General features: G+C 50.7%; 2 protein-coding genes and 1 non-coding gene across 14 annotated transcripts in view; 1 reads left to right on the top strand and 2 right to left on the bottom strand.

Annotated features, from left to right (window-relative positions):
- The window catches only part of CRAMP1 (cramped chromatin regulator homolog 1), a 65,633-nt gene extending 57,234 nt beyond the window's left edge, over positions 1 to 8,399 (bottom strand). For 5 of the 6 annotated variants that reach the window (XM_029220169.1, XM_029220170.1, XM_029220168.1 and 2 more), the window contains exons 1-2: positions 6,464 to 6,538; positions 5,758 to 6,104 (exon numbers count right to left, since the gene is read on the bottom strand). In XM_029220169.1, the coding sequence (XP_029076002.1) occupies positions 5,758 to 6,104; positions 6,464 to 6,483 (367 nt within the window). In that variant the 5' untranslated portion in view covers positions 6,484 to 6,538. Of the gene's footprint in view, positions 1 to 5,757; positions 6,105 to 6,463; positions 6,539 to 8,167 lie in introns of those variants that run through there. The other variant, XM_029220167.1, reaches the window with a different exon arrangement.
- Positions 8,400 to 10,090: 1,691 nt separating this feature from the next.
- The window catches only part of IFT140 (intraflagellar transport 140), a 70,196-nt gene continuing 54,812 nt past the window's right edge, over positions 10,091 to 25,474 (top strand). For 4 of the 7 annotated variants that reach the window (XR_003793080.1, XM_029219982.1, XM_029219980.1 and 1 more), the window contains exons 1-7: positions 10,091 to 10,162; positions 10,916 to 10,974; positions 13,753 to 13,930; positions 16,337 to 16,558; positions 22,741 to 22,862; positions 22,994 to 23,136; positions 24,681 to 24,856. Coding sequence is in view for 6 of the 7 variants with exons in the window: in XM_029219982.1 (XP_029075815.1) it covers positions 13,784 to 13,930; positions 16,337 to 16,558; positions 22,741 to 22,862; positions 22,994 to 23,136; positions 24,681 to 24,856 (810 nt within the window). In the remaining variant the exon portion in view is untranslated. Of the gene's footprint in view, positions 10,163 to 10,915; positions 10,975 to 13,752; positions 13,931 to 16,336; positions 16,559 to 22,740; positions 22,863 to 22,993; positions 23,137 to 24,680; positions 24,857 to 25,474 lie in introns of those variants that run through there. The other 3 variants (XM_029219981.1, XM_029219983.1, XM_029219984.1) reach the window with 2 other exon arrangements.
- Positions 15,359 to 15,430, bottom strand: TRNAE-UUC. The gene has a single exon. It is a non-coding gene; the product is annotated as a tRNA-Glu (tRNA).

The raw sequence follows: 25,474 nt of genomic DNA, 5'->3' as shown, positions 1-25,474 counted from the left end.
TCACACTCCATCACAGCATACAATCCCGTCCTGAGCCTTCCTCTGGAGCTTGCCGAACTTCTTTCCAAGCGATATATCAAAATCCCAGAGGGACGGAAAACCCGCCGAACTCAAGGGCGTCAGAAATGTCCATCCCAGCAGGAGGGGACACACGGGCCTCCCTGACCGGCTCCACCTGCTCTAGACTAGAAGGGCATTCCTGGTGTCTTTGTGCCCACCTGCCCCTGCCCCCACCCCAGCTCAGGGCACCTCCTGGCGCAGCAGAGAGCACAGCCCAGGAGGGGCGGCACACACCATGCGGTCCCAACACGGCCCCCTCAGGTCGCGGTCAGTCCAGACGGGAGGTGCGATGCCAAGGCCCCCAGAGGTGCTCTGTGCCTCTCATAACACACACATCCGTGTCACATGCTGAACAGCCAGACATGGCTCAGGGGACACCCTCCCTACCAGGGCCACGCAGAGGGGAAGACGTCAAGCAAGCCAATTCCCAGTCAGAGTGTCACCCAACAGACAAACCCAAATGCCTCCCCTGGGCCCGCTGCTGCCCCGAGAGCTGCAGGCCTCCCACAAGGATCCCTCCTGGGCATTAGTCGCTCCATCTGTCTCTAGGGCCCGTCCCGGGTCCCCCTCAGCGCCCTCCACATGCAGACCAGGGCCAGCCACCCTCCAAGACTTCTTGTTCCTCCTGCAAACAACTGAGAAAAACACAACTATAATCCCTGTGTTCCTACTAAAACATATGCCCTCCTCATCGAATACTATGATGGTTTCCTAATGGTTTCTGTAGGTAATTCCTGATCTCCCACCCAAACCACAGACGCCGGGAATGTCTTCTTCTCCCAGCATTTCACATGTGGTTCTTCAGTGGTAAGAACACTGCCATTACTTGATGTGATAAACTGCACACCACCATCCAGGACAAAGCTGGTTTTCACATTTGTGACTCTGCTATCTGAAATCACCCCTCTGCTATCCTCGTATCTTTGTATCACCAAAACAAGACACAACGTACTACATGAAATGAAAATCCTGAAATATGTATGGTTGGCAGGCACAAGACAATTCCAGACGCTCACGAGACACCATGGAAACAACACTGCTGTTGACACTAAAAGTCAAGGAAGTATTTGAAAATTAGCTCAGCCTTCAAACCAAAACGCAACTGTTACCTTACCTACTTGTCCATACTATCTATTCACATCTCTGACGTGAAGCAAATGCCATCTGTACAACTCTGAACTGAATCATTCACCCAGAACCTCTGGTTTACGGGTATTTTCCTCTCTGTCCTGCATGGCTACATCATGGTCTCTGAAGTGGCCTGGGCCACAGGTCTCCTGACCTACTGTGCCCGGGGCGGGGCGGCGGGGGGGGCTGTGTCACACAACAGGACCACGTGTCATGGTTGTCACGTATTCCCCATACATAGCATCACACGAGGAGTGAGGTGTGTACTGGACAGAGGTGGGAGAATGTCCTGGCTTCCCTCCTCTTCTCCCAACAAGGTCTGAGGGCTTTCACAGAGTTTGACGTCCCCACCCAGGTGGGACACTGGGATGACAGTCGTCATGTACTGGATCAGACTGAGCACAAGAACCACAGAGCTCCAGCCTTGGTGGTTTCGAGAGGGTCAGATGTGTCCCCCTGCCCTCAGAGGGTACAGGAAGCAGGGACTTCACCCAGCCACCCAGGCCTGGCCCAAGTGCCTGGTGAGGGAGGACAAGAGTGACCGCAGTGCAGACTGTAGGTGAAGCCACACCAAGCCCGGGGCCTCCGAGAAGCAAGGGCTAAGCAGAGCCCGCCAGGGAGACAACTGCCCTGACTTCGGGCACTGTACCCCAGGACCCCAGTCATCCTGCACAGCAGACTCCTTCGCCCCTGAGTTAAGTGCAGCTTCAGCCGCTGGCGTACCGGACCCACTTTGAAAGTAAGGAACCTGAAGTTCAGGCAGGTTGAGCACCTCTCCGCTGCCCCCAGCTGAACTGGACACAGGGGCTCTGGGTGGGGAAACCGGGTCTCCTGACTGCTGGCTCACCCTTCTTCCCTAAAGGACAACCTTCTCCCAAAGGTCGACCGCCTCAGGGTGAGGTACCTCATAAGATGTCTCTTAAAAACACCTAGAAGCTACAGGCAGCCCCCAGATTATGAAAAATATACTTTCTGTACACTGATTCACTGATTCTTAAGCACAAGCACAGTAAAGCCAGGTGACACCACCCGACTGTGGAGACGGTGCATCTTAGGACTAGCTCCCCCGACTCTGTGGAACAAAGTACCTGGGTGGGGGAGGGAAAGGGACAGCACTGGAAACGGAGGGTCTCACTCTACCTCCACCTCAGGCATCCCCTCAGCCCAACTGTCCTGCCAGGGCAGCAACTTCAGGGCATTCCTGGGACCTCTACCCCCTACCTCCCAACAGGTGACCTCCTCCCACCCTGTCCACCTGTTCAAACTCAGCCTGCAGCTCCCCTGACCTCGCAGCCAGGCACATTTTCCCTAAGAGAAGCCTGTTACTCAGCCACGCAGGGCTTCACAGCATTATTTATTGCGGTGAGGCAGGCACTAGCATTATCCCCATTTATAGACCAAGAAATTGAGACGCACTAGTTCGCCCAGAATCATCCAGATTGTGAACTGGCGAAACGGGGAAGGGCATGAGGGCTGTTTCCTGGCCCGTGTTTCCAAAGACTGTGAATCCGGTCTCAAGTGTGTCCTCAGGCCACTCTGGGCACATGGTAGGGCCAGAGGAGCATTTATTTTGGTATCAAGCAGATCCACTGGTTTCTGATCTGCAGCTTACCTTCTGTCTAGCTGAGCACGCTGTTTGAATAACAAACCCCAGTGTCTGCACACATTTAAAAGCTAAGCAACAAAAATGCAAGATACTTGGTGCACTGTTACTAAACCATTGCTACCTTCCCTTTACCAACTCAAAAAAAATTTAATTCAGACATGTACTACAAAAAAATTTATTTTTTACTGAAGTTGGCAAGAGCCTATTCTTATAAAAAAAGAAAAGACATATTTGTGTGGAGAGAAGCCAAATGAGAACTTCCTTTCCTCCACAAGCCTTTTCCTCCCAAGCCCACAGCAAAGTTCTCCATCCATTAAAATTGAAACTGTAAAGCGGTAAGTAATCAGCCAAAGGGACCTCCCACAGCTAGGCTGTGATTATTTCTCAAATATAATGGAAATTTTATTTTTCTGAAGTGAAAAAACTGTAAAATGCCAGTACTGTTCACTCCCTTACTGGTCCATGCTCATCACTCCAGGTGGAGATTTCCATGGTCTGTAAGACAAATAGCTCCTCCAAGAATCCTTCCCAAAGGTTACCGGCATGCTGTCACAACTGACCTTCTTTCTGCCTGTTAAGGGGGCCGTGAGGGAAGCAGAGGTTGCCCTGAGGCAGGAGGGGGGATGTCCTGGGCGTGGTAAGTGCATCCAAAGGAAGCTCAGGGCACATCCCAGAGGAGGCCTCACTAAAAAGCTCAAGGCCAGAAGCAGGCTGAGAAGTTCTGTGAAGCACAGGAAACATGCTTTCTACTCCTCTCCTAAATGCCACCATTACAGTTTAGCTTTATTATTCACTTAAACAAACATCTGCTTGCTAAAATAGGAAAATGCATAAGTCACAAGAAGCACAAATTCTAACAACTCTCCATTTTACTAGTGGAAAGTGGATTGCTGCTCCAAGCCACACCTTGGGCAAGAACCAAGAACAGATCTGACACAAGGCTAACCCAGGAAACCTTCTCCATCCGAGCCACACTCAAGTATGCAAACGAAAGCAAACTTCTCCTCACCCGACTGCCAAAATTCTAACTGAAGTTTCAGCATCACTTCACCTCACATACAGGTAGCCATTTACAGGGGACAGAGCACTTTCACGCCAGCGCCTCGTTTCATTTTAGCAGCCACACGTGGAGAGAGTGGAGCAGTCAGTCCCTGCTGTTCCTCCTTTCACAGGTGAGGATGCCTCTCCAACAGAAAAGCAGGCTTGAGGTCAAGCAAGCAGACCAAGGTCAGAGGACCAGAGGAATGAGGCCAAGAACTTGATTGGGCACCAGAGCCAGGGCTTCTGAAGCCACAAACAAACCCTCGAAGGAACCACAGCAGCTCACACATAATAACTTACACATATCTGTAACTGGGAACGAAAACCTATTTTTTTACAAAACAAAGCCAATAAAACAAATTAACATTTCCCTAATTGATCAGCAACCTTCACACCAAAATAAGCTTCTATGAGGCAAGTTTTGACTTCTGAAACATACAGAATGACCTTATACGTACATCTTCAAGTAAGTATACTTACATCAAAAGTCTTTACCAAAAAACCAAGTAAGGCCATGATTTCAGAGGCCAGTCCTCCTCAGCTGAGAAGGAGGCAGAAGCAGCAAGCCTAACTGCACACATTTGGCCCAGATCTCCAAAATGGGCCCTCCATTAGCGCCTGAGGTATTTCCTTCTTAAAATTATCAGGACCACGTAATAAATTTAAATTGCCATTTCCCAAGGAACTAAGTGACAGTTTTTTCATGCAGAACTCACTAGAAAATGGTGTTACATTCGCTACCTATAAAAATGCTGCAAACGTGGCCTGAAACAAAAGGGATGTTAAGAACAATTCACTTGAACTTCCCTGGTGGTGCCGTGGTTAAAAATCCGCCTGCCAATGCAGGGAACACAGGTTCGATCCCTGGTCCGGGAAGATCCCACATGCTGCAGAGCAACTAAGCCTGTGCACCACGACTACTGAGCATATGCTCTAGAGACTGCGGGCCACAACTACTGAGCCTGCGTGCCACAACTACTGAAGCCCGTGCACCTAGAGCCTGTGCTCCGCAACAAGAGAAGCCACCGCAATGAGAAGCCTGCACACCGCAACGAAAAGTAGCCCCCGCTCGCCGCAACTACAGAAAGCCCGCGCACAGCAAGGAAGACCTAACACAGCCAAAAATAAATAACCAAATTTATTAAAAAAAAAAAAAAAATTCACTTGTACAATTAACAAAAAGCAGAATGCTAAAATATAAATAGACACAAGCAGAAAACAATGGGGAACTGGCAGATCGGGAACAAAAAAGCCATAATATTCTCAACAACCTGAGAATACCACGACAAACACTGTAGACTGTTACTCATTTACATCAGGCCACAGATGTTTTCACCACTTACTACACCAGGGGAGATGTTTTCATGGCACCCAAGGAAACCTTAGTTGAAACTCAAAGGCCACATCTTGATGCCCTTAAAATTTTCAAGCCTAGCATACTTGAAGTGGAGGGTGATGAGCCCAAGTCAGACCCTTCGGATCACTCATTTTCGGCTTATCAATCTCTCCCCAAATGAGTTTCAAAAGCCCATTTCTTTGTTGTATTTCCACACATCTGAGTCTGGGGAAGAGATACAGCATGTATTTTCTCAATCTATTTCTAAACTATTGTCTGCTGTTTAAAATAACCTATCATATAAATCATCAAGGAGCCTTTGGGGGGAAAAACCCAACCTTCAGAAATCTATTGTGTTTGCCCAGAGAAGGAATACTTACTGCCTCTTAACATAGTTTAAATACAGAAAGTCTCTTTGGAGGAGGAAAGGGTCTTGTCCCCCTGCAAAGTGCCACCTAAAGTGTGGGTGCTGGACAAATGTGGGAGCAGGAGCTGGGTGGAGGCAGGGAGGCGGGGAGGGAAGGGTCCCTTCTCCACCCCCGGGGAGCGCAGGGCACACCCTGAAAGGGGCTGGGGTCCCCCGTACCTTTTCCGCGGGGCCCTGAGCTGCCCGCGCTGCTGCTCCCCCCGGCGCAGGACGAGTCCTTCCTGAGCCTCTTGCTCTGCGGCCTCACGCTGGACCTGAGGAAGTGGTGCTGGTCCTGGGGGCAGGCGGGCGGCGGGGACGGGGCCTGCGGGCCGCCCGAGGGGGCCTGGGGTCCGTCGCCGCCGTCCCGGGGGGTCTTGCCGTCCCTCTTTGTGCCACCGCTCTCCTCGGCCGCGTCCCCGCTGCCGGGCCCCTCTCCTTCCAGCGAGTCCTCATCGGCCGACCTCTTGCCCAGCCTCTTGAGCCCTTCCTCCCCGCCGCCGCCGTCTCCCAACTTCACTGTCATCCTGGCCGGGGAGGGGAAGAGGGGACCCCGGTGAGGCGCGCGGCCCGCAGCCTGCGAGAAGTTTAGCCGCACCGATCCCCTCTCAACATGGCCGCCGTTGTTTGTTCCAGATCCCCTCCCGCGGCCCGCCCGCCCCGGCCCGGCCAGCCGGGCCTGAGCCGCCGCCCGCCCGACCCCAGCCCGGACCCCCGCGCGCCCGCCCGCCCGACGTCCAGGAAACGGCGGCCGGCGGCGAGGAGGCGGCGGGGTGGCAGCTGGGCGGCCGCACCCGGACGGCCCTGCCCGTGCGGCGCCCCGGCCCGGGGTCGGGAAGGGGGCATGTGGCCCGGGCTGGGGTCCCGGGGTCCCGGAGCCACCTACCCAGCGGGCCCACGGCTCATGGCCTGCGCGCTGGGCAGCCCGCACGCCGGCCTCGCTCTCGGCGCTGCCTGGGCCGGCCTGGCCTCCGCGCCCGCGTCCCCCGACCCCACCCCTCCCCACCCCCCAAAACGCACAGGACTCCGGGCCCGCGCACCTGCCCCGCAAGCCTGCCCCCAAAGTTAGCCCCGCAGCGGGGTCGAGGGGCCCGGATCGACCCCGGCAGGGGAGAGGCGCGGGCTCGCCTGCGTGCACAGGGAACTCCATGGTGGCCCGCGGCTGCCGGTACGCCTGCTTATTTTAAAACAGACATAAAGAATAATAAGCTCGGGGTTTCTGGGAATCTTGCTTCGGAGGGTGGGATATGTGTGCTGCTGCGGGGATTTACGAATTGAAAATGCTTTTGCAACAAAGGAGCCTGTTGCATGGAACAGGTTGGAGCCACCTATGAAAGTGACAGCACAGTTATGTCCAGGTAAGAATGGATAGAAGAGAATTGTGTTAAAACTCTCGGTAACCATGAATAAAAATCTCGCATTAACTTTGTTACCCTCTGTTGTGAGCAATGTCAACAACAAAATGTGACAACTCTAAAATGTGGACCAAAAAGCAGATCCACTCAGTTTATGCAAAGAGAATCAGACACTATCAATATTGTAAACCCAGAAATAGTCAGTAATGTGTACATGCGATGAAGCAAGAAAGATCAACAGGTGTTGATACTATGCCCAAACTCTGTTTGACATGCTCAACACGACTGCTGAGAATGGGAACATTTTCATTTAAAAGGAAAATGAGAGCAAGACATCAAGGCCAACAATGAAATACATTAACAGGAGTAAGGACCTTTCAAAGAAAGATTTGGAAATGATTAAAATCATGACAATACCTGCTACTGCTCTTAAGTATTATGCCTCAAAACTATCTGTTACAGCATTCATTTGTTGAAATTGATGTCATAAATCATCTGAATTCATACCAGTTTAAAAAAAAAACCTGCCAAAGAATAGAATTATACAAGACAGATACTACCCAAACTTAAAGGACTTCATGGCATAGGACATTTCACTATTCACTTATCCTATCCGTTTCTACTTAAGAAACCTGAAAATATCCTAAAGGGCCTTCCTCTGGGTTATAATGTGGAAAACCCTATCCCCAGGGACATATCATCCCAAAGCTACCCACAGAACCCAGGACCCGGGCAAAGGTTACATCAGCTGCAACAGAATAAACTTGCCCGTTCGCCAGGTTGAATATTGGAAGACACTAAACTGAATACAAAAGGACGTTGCTTTTCAGAATTAAAAACATATTAATACATTTCAGAGTTTTCCCTGAAGGGAAAAAGAAAACATGGAGATGGAATCCTTTTACCCAATACCTCCAACCTTACTTCCTGACCGTGCACAGAGGTGGGATCACCTCAAACCCAATCCCGGCTGGGCAGCATTTGCCACATTTCGGGAAAGGAAAAGCAAAACCTTCCCTCTCCGGCGGATTTCTGGCTGCACACAAAGAGCGCTGTCAACGCAACACTTCTGAGTCCGGGCTCCCGCGAGCCGCCCCGACAAAGCACCGCGTAGTAACCACCGCCGCCAGGGCTTAGGCCACTTCTCCCTCAGCCCCGCTCCAGCTGGGATCCGGGCCTCGCCGTGACAGCCGGTCGGGGTGGCCCACCCCACCCGAGCCCCAGCCTCCCGTCACCTTTTTCATCAAAGCCTCGCAGCAGCCAGGCTTCCCGGGTCCCCCGGGGTCCTGTCGGGCAGCCCTGGCTCCCGAGCGCCGGCTGCTGAGAGGCCGCAACGCCGGTGTGGTCCTCCCGCCTTGGAAGAAGTCGCCGAGCGGCCCTCGCCCCGGCACGTCCCCTCCGCTGCCGGCGTGTGGCTGACGGGGTTGCGAACGCCGGTGCTGCGGCCGCTCAGCCTCCCAGAGGCCCGGCCCGCGGCACACAGGAGCAGTTCCGGCTACGGCGGCCGGCGAAGTCCGCGGGACCGACACGCGGGGCGGGGCCGGAGCGGCGGGAGCGCGGGCCGGGGCGGGGCGACGCGCGCGGGACCGAGCACGCCGAGATTTCCAGCGGGCGCGCCCCCTCAGGGGCGCTCCCATTGGTCGGCGGCGGGAGCGCGCGCTTGCACGCACGGACGCTGGGCGGGGGCGGAGGGCGGGCCCGCAAAGCGGGTAATGTTGTGACGCCAGTCTCGCAGCAGTGCGGACTGGTACGTCTCTCCGGATTGGTGAATAGACAGCCAATAGAGTGAGAGCCTAGGCTGTGATTGGCCCGGGCCGTGTTGACGGATGCGTGAGAAGAAAACGCCGCCTGAGCTCTGAGTCTTGAATCCGGCGCGAACGGGGTTTTTAACGAAAAAGTGTAAAAGTGTAACTGAAGCAGATAAACACACCCTTTATTGAATTGAATGCATACTTTTAAAGTTCCTTAGCGTTGCGGCTGGTGCTGGGCATTTAGGTTGTTTTTCTTCGTTTTGGCGATAAAGGAGTGTTTTAAATCCTAGTGTTTATGGCCTCTGATAAGAGCGATGGTGTTTAAGGGTACAAACTTGTAAGGCGTAGTATCTAATGCACAGTATAATGGATACAGACAATAATATTGTACTATATGTAATGTGATAAATATCTCTACATGCTAATCATATAATATACAAATGTATCAAAGCAACGTTCTGTATACCTTAAACTTACACAATGTTAAATGTCAAATTTATTCAATAAAATTCTAGTGTTTATGAAAATGGGTTTTTTTAAAATAGAATTTTCCTTGTATGTGTGTGATCCAGCGCCTAGCTCCTCCGATTAGGTAGTACCTACATTTTCCTATTTTTTTTATTTGTTTAACAATGTGGACCTTTTTGCTGCTTTTTGCTATAGTAAGTTTTTTAAATGAATGACATTTTTTTTTTCCAAAATTAGTTTAACCCACCAGACCGTTAGGCCAGGGCAGCACGTTGCTAATGCCTTAGGGAATGCAGTCTGCCGCCAGGGTTAGAAACCAGGTTAGTTTCTAACCGGATGAACTCGTATCGTTGGCTACTATTTTCTCTCCAATGGCGTCCATAAGGCCCCCAAAGCACTGAGCGCACGTCATAAGTTAACAGCTTCAAGGAACCATATTGAATCAACTGGCTTTACTCATAAATTCTCTTGAACGACACCCTCCTTGAAACAAAGCAGACAAAAAAGAGTCTAGCAAACCTTTTAGGGTCCAAAAGACCCAGCAATAAGATTAACGAGAGAGGAAAGAATCTTAAAGATGGCGTTCCGTCTCTTTCCCAGTCTCTCTGCTGCCTTCCTCCACCTGACTGACCTACGCGGTTGGAAACGTAACTACAGGAGCGGGTCCCCAACCGGCCGTGTATTCCTATCACATCTAGAATTTATCAGCTTCCCTTCTCTGCGCAGAAAGGCATATCTGGCCTCTTGACCCCCCTCTCGAGCTAGCTTTTTTAAGTCTAGACAGCGGCTGCGAAGGGTGTAAATTGCCCTGCAGCACCGCGGAGCTCGCCACCCGCTGGAGGAATCCTGCCCTCGGCTCCGCACGAACATTCCCGATTGTCTTCGGCTCTTTCCGGCCTCTCGTGGAGTTTCGGGCGGCTTCGGCGTCCACTAGCTCAGCTTCGGCTGTATCCGCCTTGGGCTCGGAGCCGTTGTCCCGGCAACGCGCGGCGGTGCTGCGGCCCAACCAAGGTGAGTGCGGTCCCCGGCCCCGGGCCCAGGAGCAGAGGGTCTGGGGGCCGGGAGCCGGGGAGGAGGGCGACGACGAGGCGGGGCCGGGGCGGCTCGCGGTGTCGGGTGGTTCCGGGGGCCCGGAGCCTGGGGCCGGGAGGAGGGCAACGCCGAGGTGCGCGGGACTTCCTTCGCGCGGCCTCCCGGATTATTTTCGTCCAGAAATCCTGCTTGGGCCGAGCGCCCGAGCGCGTGGCTGGTCAGGCTGAGGCTTCGGGGTGCGGGGCGGGCGTCCGAACGGTCAGCGCGAGACAAGGGCCACCTCCGGGGCCACCTCCGGCGCAGACAGGTCTGACTGAGGGCCGCGTGGCTACTTGAGGCACGGGGGAGTTGACCCGGTGGCGAGGAGGCGGCGCCAGAGGCGCTCGCGGTAACGCTGGGCCTGGGAGGGAATCAGAAAACCACCTTTCTGCGCTGTCAGTACTGCGGCCCGGGGAACCGCGCGCATGATCCAAACCAGAGATGGCGTTCCTTCTTGTCCATGGGATGCAGCTATGACCCTGCACTGCCGAGGCCCCGGGGGCTGTGGTGGGGGCGGTGGTGAGGCTTTTCGGGGTGGCCCCTAGTGCCTGCCCCCACACCTCTCCACTCTGTCGCCATTGCCTCTAAGTCCTCTGGTTCCCTCCCGCAGCATCTCCAAGCAGTAATGCAACTGAAGTTATCCTTAGTACCACGAGCCGCACAGTTGAAAGACCTTAACATTTTCTTTCCCAGAAGGTGGTTTAACGGAGGCGTAAAGACCTTGCACCGCTGGAGGTGAGAGGATCAAATCGGTGAGAATAAATGAAATTTTTTTCTTTCCCCCAAAATTTATATATTGCCAAATCGCCTTATGTTCTAGAGACCCTGAGTTTTTTCTTTGGTTTTTTGTTTGTTTTTGTTTTTGCGGTACGTGGACCTCTCACTGCTGTGGCCTCTCCCGTTGCGGAGGACAGGCTCCGGACGCGCAGGCTCAGCGGCCATGGCTCACGGGCCCAGCCGCTCCGCGGCATGTGGGATCTTCCCGGACCGGGGCACGAACCCGTGTCCCCTGCATCGGCAGGCGGACTCTCAACCGCTGCGCCACCAGGGAAGCCCTAACCCCCTTTTTACAACTGTTCCAGGGCTGGGGATGCTCCGATGGCCCCTCACCCTCTGGGGCAGATAATCTGGTAGGGAGTGGAGGATGGTCAGTCAAACACACATTTACAGTAAACTCTGAATGCAGCAGTGGACAAATACAGGGTTCTATGAGGACTCTGGGCAGAAGCACTAGACAACCTAGAAATCAAGTCCAAGAGCTCAGTGGTGGAAAAGAGGCTTCTTGAATACCCAAAGCAGGGGTGTCGGGGAGAGAGCTTCTGGGAAAGCCCCAGGCAGGAAGAAAGTAATTTAAAGATCTTTCAGCATACTTTCTTATTACAAAGTTATGTTTGAAATAAAAGATAGAGGAAATCAGGTTTAACTTTTTCAAGTGCTATTATAATTCTTTCTCTATCATTACAACAAAATTAATATGTTATTCATTTTTCCAAGGCATATTTTGAGAAAGTAAACTTGTTAAACATGAATAAGAATTTCCCATAGCCCAGAATTTAGACCCTTGATTGGATGCAACACATTAAAACTCACTTTAAAAGGTTTCCTTGCTGCATTAGACTGACCAGTTTTTAACCTGGTGTGTCTCATTGTCAGTGGCTCTGTGTGAACATTTGCATGAAGTCTTTACTCAAGGAAGCCAGAGCCCTAACCAGTGTGCATATTCCCTAAGTGATGTGTGCAGGACCCAGTTCCTGCCCTCTCCCCTGACTCCAGCCCCACATCCCCCTGCTCCTCTGGCCAGTGTCCAGCTACTCTGCTAGGAGTCCTGAACGGGTTGCTCTTCAGCTTGTGGTGGGTATATATTCATAAGAGAAAGATAAACATTTGAAATGTGACTGTTCATTTCTACCCACCTGCCTTCTAGCTTCTGGAAGAACAGGGTCCCTCTCTAGACCCAATCTGAGCCTTCATGGCTTCCTCTGATACAACTATTGTATTGCTAAAGGCAAATGGCATAGTCCATTCCCTACTCTAATAGTAGAATTTTGCAGGTTCTGGATAACTTTTTTGCACAATTTTTTTCTTGTGGTTAAACATACATAATATAAGATTTACTATTTTAACCGTTTGTAAGTATACAGTTCAGCAGCGGCACTAAGTACATTCATATTGTTGTGCAATCATCACCACCATCCATCTCCAGAATTTTTTTCATCTTCCCAAACTGAAACCTTGTATACAATAAACTCTAATACCCCATCCCTGCCTGCAGCAGGCCCTGTCAACTACCAATCTACTTTCTGTCTCTATGAATTTGATGACTCTAAGTACATTATATAAGTGAATCATACAGTATTTGTTCTTTTGTGTCTGGCTTATTTCACTTCTTCTAGGTTCATCTATGTTGTAACATGAGTCAGAATTTCATTCCATTTTAAGGCTAAATAATACTCCATTGTATGAATATACCACATTTTGTTTATTCATTCATTTGTTGATAGACATTTGGGTTGAGTCCACCTTTTCACTATGAATAATGCTGCTATGAATATTGTGTTTAAATATCTGTTCAAATCCCTGCTTTCAATTCTTTTAGGTATATATCCAGAACTGGAATTGCTGAATTATATGGTAATTCTATGTTTGATATTTAGAGACCCACCATACTGTTTTCCACAGCATCTGTACCATTTTACACTCCTACCAGCAACTCACAAGGGTTCCAATTGCTCCACATCCTCACCAAAACTTTTTACTTTCTGTTTTTCTGATAATAGCCATCCTAATGGGGATGAAGTTGAATAATTTTAAATGGTAGCAAACCAACTCACAAATAGGCTTTTCTCTGCTAGTTAGCTTCCCCAAACTGACTGTAGGATGTGAAAAAGTGAGCAGTAGTCAGACTGTCATTCCATTCACCTTCCTACCCCTCCCACAAAGGGACAATATGCACATCTTTTCCAGGAAAGAAAGAAAGATGTTAAGTTCATGTAACTGATCAAGTTCATCTTCTCCCCAGTTGCTCTGGCTTTGCTTGACTCCCTAGCAAATGAATCCTTTTGCTTCTGACACCTCAGAGGAAGGCAGGGACAGCCTTGGTTTTCTATCAGAAATTGGGTGCTAGGTTTTTCTGTACTTTTCTCTTTTGTGAAGCAGTTTGCTTTTTTTGTTTGTTTGTTTGTTTGGAAATGTTGCTTAACGGGGAGCTATAGAAATATAAATTGTCCTTATTATGATTGGGATAAAAATGATCAAGGTTTACATATGTAGTCTAGTCCACGGGGCTTTTATTGTTTTGATGGCAGTATGTGTTATTCCTTTCCATCTTTCAGGTCTAATCCCTTGCCTCTAATTGTATATTTTTCCTGTTAGAGACCTCTTCCACATAAAATTGCCTGTTATTGGTCTGAAGGGGTGCTGATAAGTTGCCGAATGTCTTGTAGGTCTGTGATGCTTCTTTTTCCTAATTCTATATATAGTAGTTTTGTTTTGTTCAAGACCAACAGGGCTTGGTTGTCTTTTCCCTCCAGGTTTCAGCCCTGACCAGGCCTGCGTTTCGTCATGGCCCTCTACTTTGACCACCGCATAGAAGCCCCAGATGCAGTTGGGTCTCCCTCCCACATCAGTTGGCACCCCGTTCACCCATTCCTGGCAGTCGCTTCCATTAGCACAGCCTCAGGAGGCAGTGTGGATATATATCGGGAGCAAGTGAGTGCAGAAAGCAGCAATTCTGACTGCAGTAGCTTCTGGCTCTTGTCTCTCTTTTGTTCGTGTGTGTGTGTGTGTGTGTGTGTGTGTGTGTGTGTGTGTGTGTGTTTCTCACTGAGGTCCAAACTCCCAATATTATAAAAGCCCTATTATGTGAATAACTCTTTTACCCCTGCTATTTAGTTTTGGGGACATATTTAGGAATGCTCAAGGCAGAATCCACAGTCAATTCACGGTCACCAGCAGGGTTGTCTGTCCATCCCTCTCCAGCCTGCCGTTGGCCATTCGAAACTATTTGTTTCCTGGAGGTGCCATAACAAATTACCACAAATTGGGTGACTTAAAACAACAGAAATTTATTCTCTCATAGTTCTGGAGGCCAGAAGTCTCCAACAACAGGTTAGCAGGGCCCTGTCCTCTCTGAAGGCTCTAGTGGAGGATCTGTTCCGTGCTTCATATTAGCTTCCAGTGTAGCCAGCAGTCCTTGGTGCTCCTCGGCTGGGACCTGTATCACTCCAGCCTCTCCCTCCATCCTCACACAGCCACCTGCTCTGTGTGGCCATGTCTCTTTCCTCCTCACATAAGGGCACCAGTCATACTGGACTAGGGCCCACTCTAATGACCTTGTCTTAACTTGATCATCTGCAAAGACCCTATTTTCAGATAAGGTCACATCACAAGTACCAGGGGTTAGGACTTGAACACATCTTTTTGGGGTGCCCAATTCAATTCGTAACAGAAACTTTCTAGACGCTCCTCCTACTTCACCAAGAAAGATGGATTTCCTTTCCCACTCCCTCCTCTGCCCTCTGCAGTCTCGATGTCACCCCTGAAATTTCACCCAAGCAGCCACACTCATCAGCGATGGCTACATAACGTGTCCTGCTGTCCCTGCCCCCCCCCACATTCCACACTCTTGTAGGGTCCTCCGGAGAGCACACCTGAGGGTCTTCCTCACCCGACCCCCTTCATCCAGGCCACCCCCTTCCCCGCCGGGCCCTCCAGCCTTCCCCCCGTCCCAGACAGGCCTGCCGTTGGCCCCCCTCAGAGCACATCCAGGCCTCTTCTCCCTCTATTTCCTCCTCCTGGGGTTGCATTACCATCTATCAGTGGATGACTTACAAGCCTGCGGCTCCAGCCCACCAGTCCCCCCCCAACCCCTGAGCAAGCCCTCCCCTCATGCTCCACAAAGGGCAAACCCTCCTGGTATGCTCATCTTGGTCTCATCCCAGGTATGGGTCAGTATTTGGCCCCAGTGCCAAGCACAGTGTCACCAACTATTTCAGAGTAGATGCCTCCCTTCTGGGAGTCAGACAGCTCTCCAATATGTACCGTAAAATTTTCTTTAGAGTAAGTATTATTAAATCCAAAATAATAGCAATTTTAGATTTTTTTTTTTTCTGCACCGCGCAGCTTGTGGGATGTTAGTTCCCCAACCAGGGATTGAACCCGGGCCATGGCAGTGAAAGTGCCAAGTCCTAACCACTGGACCACTAGGGAATTCCCTAGATAAAATTCTAAATTTTAGAAAATTTAAAATATACTATTACAAAACAAAGTGTACTTCCTGTGTTTCTAATTGGCAGAAGGAGACCATTAGGATTTCAAAATAATGATTTATTGGATGATAATGAGGTCACAGATGTAGCAGGTGTAACTGAGTTTACTAGGAAGAGCCCAGTAGAAGTACTGAGAACAAACTGAATTAATCTCTGAAAACACATTTATACCTTAAGCCTACTGCCTTAGAAAATTCTAGAAAACACAAGAATATACCAGCACGTATTCAATTAGCTGTCACAGCAATGACATCATCACACATCACAGAGCTCTGGAAAACTGCACTGTACACTCATGAGAGAACGAGAGTTAACAGGGCAGATCATGTCTTCATATCATCCTGAACATGACTTTGGCGTCACAGACCCCAAAAACGTTCTAGGGTCACCTCACTACACTTTGAGAACCTTGGGTCAACACACTTCACCTGCTGGCCCACTTCTTCTTTTTGTAAATAAAGTTTTATGGAACTCCCTGGCGGTCCAGTGGTTAGGACTCAGAGCTTCCACTTCAGGGGGCCCAGGTTTGATCCCTGGTCAGGGAACTAAGATCCCACAAGCCACACGGTGTGGCCAAAAAAATAAATAAATAAAAATAAACGGAAAAACATTTTAAGTAAATAAAATTTTATTGATAAACTTGTCCATGGGGCCAGTTGAATGTTTACCTTACACTTTCATAGTTCAGCTGAGGCAAGATGGGTGTTTCTATGAAAATTAAATAGAATATTTCCTTAACAAACTGCTCATTATGTCCTCTAGCTGATGTCATTCCATTGACGAGGCAGAAATTCTTAGAGTAGCGGCCACTCCCTGTAAAATAAAGAATTTACCTCGTGTGTCACAGGGTGAGTGCGTGCCAGACACGCATATTGAGAGGTCGTTCCGGGTCACCTCCCTCTGCTGGCACCCGACGCGGCTGATCCTGGCTATTGGCTGGGAGACCGGAGAAGTGGTCGTGTTTAATAAGCAAGACAAGGAGCAGCATGTGGTCCCCCCGACGCAAACCGCCGACGTCACCGTCCTCAACTGGAGCCCCAACGGGAACTGCCTGGTATCCGGGGATAGGGTGAGCAGACACGCTGAGACACTGACTTCAGATCTCTGCATTGCCCTGTACATGCTCTTAGGGACCAAATTATTAGAAACTTGCGGTTGCCGAGTTCAACTGATTTTGTCAGCTGTCATGGCAGATTTTGTTTTATATTGGGAGGAAGGTTTGAATGTTTTATTCTATCATCTCACTCTGTGGCAAAAGTTTGTAATTTTTTAAATGAACATTTCTAGGTAAGTACATTCACAAAGATGGGGTGGTGCTTCATGTACCCCCAAACCCCACCTTCCCTGAGCACACCGCTTCATTGCCTAGGAGTCCCTGGTCCTGATCATCTGGCCCAGGGCTTCCTAAGCAGGTCAGTTTGCCCCCAGGGGACACTTTGCTGTGTCTGGGGAGATTTTTTGTTGTCACAGTGGTGGTGGTGGGGGTTCTTTCTACTGGCATCTGGTGGGTGGAGGCCAGAGATACTGCTCAACATCCTCCGATGCTCAGGGCAGACCCCACAGCAGAGAATTACCAGCTCTAGATCTGTTTGATTCAAAAATGACAGCAGAAATTGTACAATGTGTTTATTTATTTTACACATTTAAGGTAATATATTTACATGTTTCAAAGTTCAAAAAATACGAAAAGGTATATACTGTAAAGACTCTCCAGCCCCACCCCATCCACTACCTCCCCTTCCCTGCCCTCCAGCACCTACAGCTTCTTCAAGTCTCTCCAGTGCTCCTTCAGTACACATAGGAACACACAATGCATTCTCTCCCCAACTTCCAATTTTGAAAAATTTCAAACCTTTAGGGGAGTTGAAAGAATAGTACAAACAATACCCTTGTACCCTTCCCATGAATTCAGTAGCTGTTAATGTTTTGACACATCTGCTCTCTCTGTACATCTGTATTTTTTCCCTGTATATTTGAGAGTTTGTCACAGACATCATACTTCATCTGTAAATGCTTTGGCATCGATCTTCTAGGATCGTGACCACGTGTGCTGTCACACTCAGGAGGGTGAAGCCCATGAACTGGTTTCCACTGCTGTGCCATCGGTGTGACAGCTTTTCCTGCTGTCCCAGTAACGTCTGTGCTGATTTTGTCCTTACCCAGAAGCCAGCCAAGCACCACGCTTTGCGTTTGGCCGTCATTTCTCTTTGGTCTCCTTTCATCAGAACTGGTCCATGGTCTTGTCTTTTCTTTCTTCTCTCTCTTTTTTTTTTTTTTTTTCTTTTGGTCTTTCATGATATTAACATTTTGAGGGGTCCAGACTAGTTACCTTGTAGAATGTCCCTCGGTTTAGATCTGTGTGGTTGTCTCCTCATGACTGCCTTTAGGTTAAACATCTTGGCTGGGAGCTTCACACAGAGGGCGTCGTCTCTTTCCTATCTTCCTCGGTCCTTTTCACATGAGGGCAGTGCCCAGTGCACCCTGTTCTGTTTCTGGCTTTTCACCTGATGCTGCGTCTTCCAGGTCTTTCCATGGTGGTGCACGGCGAACCTCCTTGCTCTCTTTTAACCTGCCCTTCATTACACCAACGTGTTATCATTTACTTCCCCAGCCTCTGTGGTTAAACGGTCTCCAGTCCTTTGCTGGACAGTGACACAGTGGCTGGCCTCATGCTTTTGTCCTTTTGCATGTGTGAAAGTTTAGAGAAATTCCTGGAGGTGGGATCCAGGGCATGCGCTTGTGGTTTGGTGAGTGTCCCTACACCTCCCTCCATGGGGCTTGACCAGCTCCCACCAACCCACAAGCATGTCATATCCAAGCTCAGAATTTTGCCTGGAAAAGTGCTATCTCGGTCGTGTTCTAGTTTGTGTTTCTCTTCCTCTTGAGGGTGAATATAACTTAGAAGAGCCGTTTATACTTCCTTTCTGTTCATATCACTCATCCACTGTTCTATTTATCCTTTTGTCTGGATTTTACTTCTATTTTTCTAGTCTATTCCCACCTAATGGCATTGCTCTGCCCCCAGATTCCTACTTCTTTGGTGATCTTTCCCACCTCTTGCTCAGAAAATCCCCTAGAGGAATAAAAGAATTCAGGGTCATTGAATGCCATCATTCTCATCTTGCCTTTATTAAGAAGCAACTAACAGAGTAGATGACTGAGGCATGAAACAAAGCCCAGGTTGGTGCTGACCAAGTCTTGGAGTCAGGATTTAAGAACAGAAATACCTAGCACTTCTCTAAGAAAATCTACAACTGTGCTGGTCCTAATTTCATACTGGACTCAGGCAGGCAGAGAAGTAATAACAAATGAACAGACACGCTCAGAGCACTGACCTCTGAGACACCTGCTCGCAGGCTTGGCCCAGGGTCTTTTCCACTCTCCCACCAGAGACCCAGTTTGATTACCGTGAGACCGACCAAACCTGCTGAAGCAGGAAGACACACGTAATCTGCAGCCCTCAGAGTGTCCCACAGTCTCCAGGGACAGGAGCAGAGCTGGCTTCCGACATCCAGAACCACGAGTGAGGTGTCTGCTGCCAACATCCGCCTCTCAGGGCCCCTTCCTGCACAGCCGTCTCTCTCCTGTGCCATCCGTCCAGGAGGCTGCTGGAAACAAAGGAATCTACCCACTCCAGTTTCACCCCAGAGATGACCTGCCCTTCCTCCTCTGTCCCAAGTCCAGCTCGGGCCAGGTGCCCCCTGTGCAGCCACCCTTGGGCCTGGGGCAGTGGGGAGATCCCTGGAAGAGGACACCAGGCGAACACTTGGTCGGTGAAGAAGCGGGGAGGACAATGCATGTCCAGGGCTCATCTCCCTCTCACTCTCCTGCTGGACAAGAGCTGAGGGCGAGGAGTAAGTGCACCTACACATAGGAAAGGGCAAGTCGCTTCCTGATCTCTGAGATAAACCATTAGTGAGCCAGCTGTGAAGTGACAACGTGTCCCGACAGTCGTATCTGGAGACCTAACTTCACACTAGTCCCTTAGTACGTTCACCTCCTGCTCTGCATGGGACTGGTTTCCCACCTGAGGGTGAGATGCTCTCACTTTTCCTTCAAGTCTTACTGGATAAAGTTATTTGAATGAAGTGACCTGGAAGGAATGGCAGCGAGTGAAGAGACCACTCTGAACACAAAGGATCCCCCCTCAGGAGTAGTAAGAGATGCAAAAACCACTTAGAATTTAGGGGCAATGAGCAGGAGGCCCCGAAGAGGCATCTGCTTTGCCATCTTCTACTTGGCGTCTGCGTGTCTATCTGGTTACAGGAGACCTGAGGTGACTTCCTGTGGCTTCCCCTTCTTGTGTGTGTGTGTGTGTGTGTGTGTGTGTGTGTGTGTGTGTGTGTGTCTGTGTCTGTCTGTCCGTCCTTGTATCAGAACAGGGGTCTGCAGTCATCTGAGCAGAAACCACTGCTCCAGGGGCTCCGGACATTTCCATCCTTCAACTTCTTCCCCAGCTCAACAGTCGGGGGATCTGGACAGGCCGAGTGCTAGTGTTTGTGTTCAGGTGCCTAATGAGCTGTCAGCTGGAAGCTCGTGTATACTAATAAAACAGTCATTTACTGTGTTAAAAATTAAGTGCTGGACAGGACTTCCCTGGCAGTCCAGTGGTTAGGACTCGGCACTTTCACTGCAGCGTCCTGTGTTCAATCCCTGTTTGGAGAGCTAAGGTCCCGCAAGCTGCGCAGCCGGGCCAAAAAGAAAAAGGAAAAGAAAAATTAAGTGCTGGACAATTGCACTTGCAGGGCAGAGCAGAAGGCCATCTCCACAGAGGCCGTGTGTGCCTAAAACACACAGCAGGGCCCAACTGCTGGCTCCTCTAGGGAGGAGGCTAGGTGATGGGGAAGGAAGCCTTCCCATTTCTGCCCTTATGTGTGTTTCACTGTGCAAGTATTTTTTTAATGTTATTTTAAGAGTAATTTGTAAACACACAAAAAATAATGTTTTTATTCTTTTTTTTATAAATTTATTTTATGTATTTATTTTTGGCTGTGTTGGGTCTTTGTTGCTGCGCGCAGGCTTTCTCTAGTTGCGGCGAGCAGGGGCTACTCTTCGTTGCAGTGCGCGGGCTTCTCACTGTGGTGGCTTCTCTCGTTGTGGAGCACGGGCTCTAGGCACACGGGCTTCAGTAGTTGTGGCACGCGGGCTCAGTAGTTGTGGCGCGCAGGCTCAGTAGTTGTGGCGCACGCGCTTAGTTGCTCCACATCATGTGGGATCTTCCCAGACCAGGGATCGAACCCGTGTCCCCTGCATTGGCAGGCGGATTCTCAACCACTGCGCCACCAGGGAAGCCCCAATGTTTTTTTTGTTTTGTTTTGTTTTGTGGTACGCAGGCCTCTCACTGTTGTGGCCTCTCCCATTGCGGAGCACAGGCTCCGGACGCGCAGGCTCAGCGGCCATGGCTCACGGGCCCAGCTGCTCCGCGGCATGTGGGATCTTTCCGGACCGGAGCACAAACCCGTGTCCCCTGCGTCTGCAGGCAGACTCTCAACCACTGTGCCACCAGGGAAGCCCCCCAATGTTTTTATTCTTATCTTTATAAAGCTGGCAAAGTCAAGAAGAATCTGTATGATAATATAGGATTTGAATTCTATATATACTCATGTTACATACCATTTCAGATCTTATATACTTTTCTTAGAGGTCCACTGTACAAGTTGCTTTTTAAGGCCCACATTTTTTTTTTTTTTTTGGCCGTGCCACACAGCATGCAGGATCTTGGTTCCCTGACCAGGGATCGGACCCGCGTCCCCTGCAGTGGAAGCGTGGAGTCTTAACCACTGGGATTCCAGGGACGTCCCAAGACCCACAATATTTGAAAATCATATTCTTATATACAGTAAAGCAATGTTACACCCACTGACCGTGAGCAGGAAACAGACCTTGAGGACTGCTCGGGCAGCGCAGCAAAGCGGCCTCAGGCTTTGAGGGAAACACTGCCATTTGGCAAAGCTTAGCTTGTCCCAGCCAGAAGCCCTCCTGGAAAATTGCTCCTGGACCAAGTCGTCTTCCCCGCAACTTGAACTTTTCTAGCAGTTGTCTGAACCATTAACTTGAGATTTTGATGACTTTGATGTTGAACATATAGTACACCTGGCACCCAGATCTTGGTTTCTTCCAATAAAAGGAACCAGGGCTCCTTGGAGAAATGGCTGATCCTCGGGCTGGGGCAGGATGGCAAGCCCGGAGGATCTGTAGGCCAGGACGTGAGGAGGTGCTCACAAACCCACAGCGACGGGTGCATCGAAGGGACAACAGAGCCTGAGGAAAGAGCTCCCGATGGCGGAGCTGGAACAATTTGAGTATCTAAACAAACAAGGGAATATTGGGTCATAACCCAGAGTAGAAAATAAATATTCATGGGTCCATCCGTGCGTCCATATTGATGTAAATCTATGATTTAATAAATCAGTAATGGTGGACAAGAGGCATATCTCTCCAGATGATCTAGGAGGTGAGACATAACTCCCCTTCCTACGTGTGTGCTGCACACAGCGACTTCCTTCCAGGCAGGACAGGATGGAAGGAAGAAGAAACTCCCCAGTGAGGGAGGTCACAGACATGACCTCGGCAGACAGGTCACGCCAAGGACAGGGACCCCTGATCCGACATGTCGACAGCAGCACTTGACCTCTGGTCTTCCTCTCAAACCCACCACCCCGACAACAATGAGAAAAACATCAGGCAAATCCTGCCGGAGGGACATTCTACAAAACCCCTGATCGGTCCTCCTCAACACTGTCCAGGCGTCCAGAACAGGGGTGTCTGAGCCACCGTCCCAGCCCAGGGGGGCCCAAGGAGACATGGCGACCAGATGTCTGTGAGGCCTGGACAGGGTCCCAGGGCAGGAAGAACTGAGGAGAGGTGAATGAAGTACCAACTTTAGTTAGTATCATGCGCCACAGTAATGTAGGGTCAGTAATAGGAGAAGCTAGGTGTGAGGTATGGAGCTTCTCTGAACTATCTTTGCCACTTTTCCTTAAATCTGAATCTATCCCAAAATTAAAGATTTGTTTTAAAAACTGAACATGTGACACTTGTTATCTCTAGGGAGTGAAGATGGGATGGGGCACAGAGAGGAGTTTCTGGTTCCTTCATTGAACACTAAAATTGTTTTGAGTTTTTCATGGTGCACATATAGTAGTAGTATAATTTTAAAAGAAAAAAAGGAGTAAGCCCATGCTCTGTTGCACAGTATCACCCTCACCCTCCACCAGTCACTTGCTAAGAATGTGACCTTGGGTTTTCCAGCTTGGTGCCTTGCTCTTATGGAAGTTGGACCAAAGGGGTCGAGTACAAGGGGCACCGCTGCTGAAACACGAGTATGGAAAACACCTCACTCACTGCATCTTCCGGCTCCCCCCTCCCGGCGAGTAAGTAGAGCTTGGGTGGTGGCTGGCGGGGCCGGGGATGTGGCTTCTCCTGACACTGGAGGGGTCTCCTCTGTGGTTATACCACCTTCGTCCAGGGAGCAACAAGGAATCTCTGTCACATTTGCTCTTAGGGACCTCGTTCAGTTGGCGAAGGCAGCTGTGAGTGGTGATGAGAAAGCCCTGGACAAGTTTAACTGGAGGAAGTGTGGCTTTGGAAGTTTCCTGAAAATGGGACCTCAAGAGGGACTCTCATTCTTTGTCAGCTTGACCGATGGTAAGACACTCAGGTTGGGGCCTGGGGACACTGCAGTGTTTCGGAGTGTCTGGGAGATTATAAGCGAATGGATTGCGTTTCTGCATAAAATTGCAGGCTGTGCGCCACTCCCAGATGGATGCCTTAGCCGGCTTGTGCAGGTGTTTATCCAGGATCCAAAGGGTGGCTTCACCTTGACCTGATAGAAACAAATTGAGCTTTATTTGCGTTTGAAGGTTTTTCAGGAGGAAGCTGTCCAGGATGTGCAGCCCAAGATGAATCGATGCCAGGGGCATCCGGCGTGGTCTCCAAGCCAGCAGCGGGGCTCAGCTCTGGGGTGGGTGTGACTGGGGCACGCTGGACCAGCAGCCCTGGCAGGGCTGGGCCATCCATGCTGATTTAACACGGCTCCCCCGCGGTGTGCTAGGAGGCAGGCGGCGGCCAATAGATGCAGTGTGAGGTTCAGAGAGATAGAGGGTCTTGTACACTCACGAGACATTCATGAGTGCCTTCTCCCATGGGAAAGGGGCCCTTCCTGGGGTGATGGGGTTCGAGGACGTGTGTGGCCAGGCAGCTTAACCATGACAGGTGACAGCTGGGAGGGGCTGGGGCATTTGTCAGTTTAAAAGTAGAGAGACTTGGCATTTCAGGAGGGGAGTTGGAGGGACCCAATGTGGGCACTGTGGGGGCGGCGGGGGCCCTGAGGGAGGAAGGAGATGTGGTGACTGGAGGCCTGGCTCTGCAGGGGGTGTCAGTGCTGCCCCCACCCAGCAGCCGTGCAACTGGCGCAGATGATCCCGTGTCTTTGTGCCTTAGCTTCCGAACATGTACAGTGGGGATCGGGATAGTACCTGCCTCCAGAGCCTCTGTACACGGAGCCCACACACATCTGTGCTCAGTAAATACTAGTTACTGTTATGATTAGCCTCCAGACAACCTTGAACCTTTAAGCTTAATAAGAACTCAAGTTGTCCACCGGGAGTGAGATGGGAGGTGGCATGGAGGGTGAGGAGGCTCCCGAGAGCAGCAGAATGAACCCAATCCCGAGAACTCACAGGAGGTGCTGCCACCATGCTCAGAAGCCTGAAAGCAGAACCAGGAGACAGCTCGGGGGCAAGAGGAGGGTATCCAGGCTGGGAGGGACCCTGGGGCCGAGGCGAGGGCCTGGGGAAGGCAAGAGGGTGCAGGCCAGACGCCAGCCAGCGATACCCGGTACCCAGGATGGAGGGTGCAGGCCGAGGCTCCGGGGAGGGTCATAGTTAAGGCCCCGGCAGACGGGTGATGGACGTGTACCTAGGGGACTGAGATGACCAGAGCATGGAGGCTGTGCATCAGGAGGGTGGTCAGTGTGAGCACTGGACAGTGGTGGAGGGAGGATGGCAGACACAGGGGTCCTGGCTGGACTGACCCAGAGATGGCAGACGAAGGGGTCATGTGCCAGTGTTTTTAAAATGGCTTATTTGTAAATGGTTATGATGAAGATGTTTACGTTGAAAGTGTCCCTAAGTAGGTAGAATGGCTTCCGGGGAGTGTCCAGCCTCCATGGACACATCGCTTTCCCGCAGGGACCGTGCACTACGTGGACGAGAAGGGCAGGACGGCCCGGGTGGCGTCCACGGACAGCTCCGTTCAGACGCTGTTCTACCTGGAGAAGAGAGAGGTGCTGGTGGCAGTCACCGAGAGCCTGCTGCTGTGTCTGTTCACGGTGATGCCCGAGGGCACAGCCGAGGAGGTGATGAAGGTGAGGAGGTGATGGGGGGGGTGCCCCAGGGGGTCTCCAGCCTCTCTTGCCCACCTCATACACCCCTTCGTTTTGGTTGAGGAGTCTGTGTTTCAGGGCCACCACCAGAGCTTTAGCACCTTATTTATTGTGCACCATTGCGGTCACAGGTTGGGGAGACACCAGGGGACGGGGCCTCCCAGAGCCACGGGAGGTACGGGGCTGTGGCGGGGACGCCTGGCTATGTGCAGACCTTGAGGGTTGTCACCAGTGTTCCCTCTGTGACACTACCGCTGGCCCACACATATGCATTGCTTTATCCGAGGGGTGTGTGACAATCACAGCTCTGGACACCCTGCCATCCGCGTGGGTGCCTTGCCCCGGGCTGGGGCGCTCACTCGCGGGAGGACACCAGGAAGCCTGGGGCGTTGGGTGTTGGTCAGGCAGCGCGTGCAGCTCCCTGAGGACTGCATGCCGCTCTCCTGCCACTTTGTTGGTTTACACCCAAGGATTCTATGGTTCTCAGAGTACTCCGAACCTTCCCTAAGATGCTCTGGTCGATGCAGAAAAGTCGGTGTTCAGGGGTCCTTTGTGCACCTCTGTCTACACAGCAGTTGAAATGTGGTCACTGAGTCCTGT

Source organism: Monodon monoceros, unplaced genomic scaffold, assembly GCF_005190385.1.
Source record: "Monodon monoceros isolate NGI ecotype Baffin Bay Population unplaced genomic scaffold, NGI_Narwhal_1 Super_Scaffold_13, whole genome shotgun sequence".
NCBI classification, from domain to species: domain Eukaryota; kingdom Metazoa; phylum Chordata; class Mammalia; order Artiodactyla; family Monodontidae; genus Monodon; species Monodon monoceros.
Note: the sequence above shows the minus strand (reverse complement) of the source record. Positions and strands in the feature narration are given on the sequence as shown.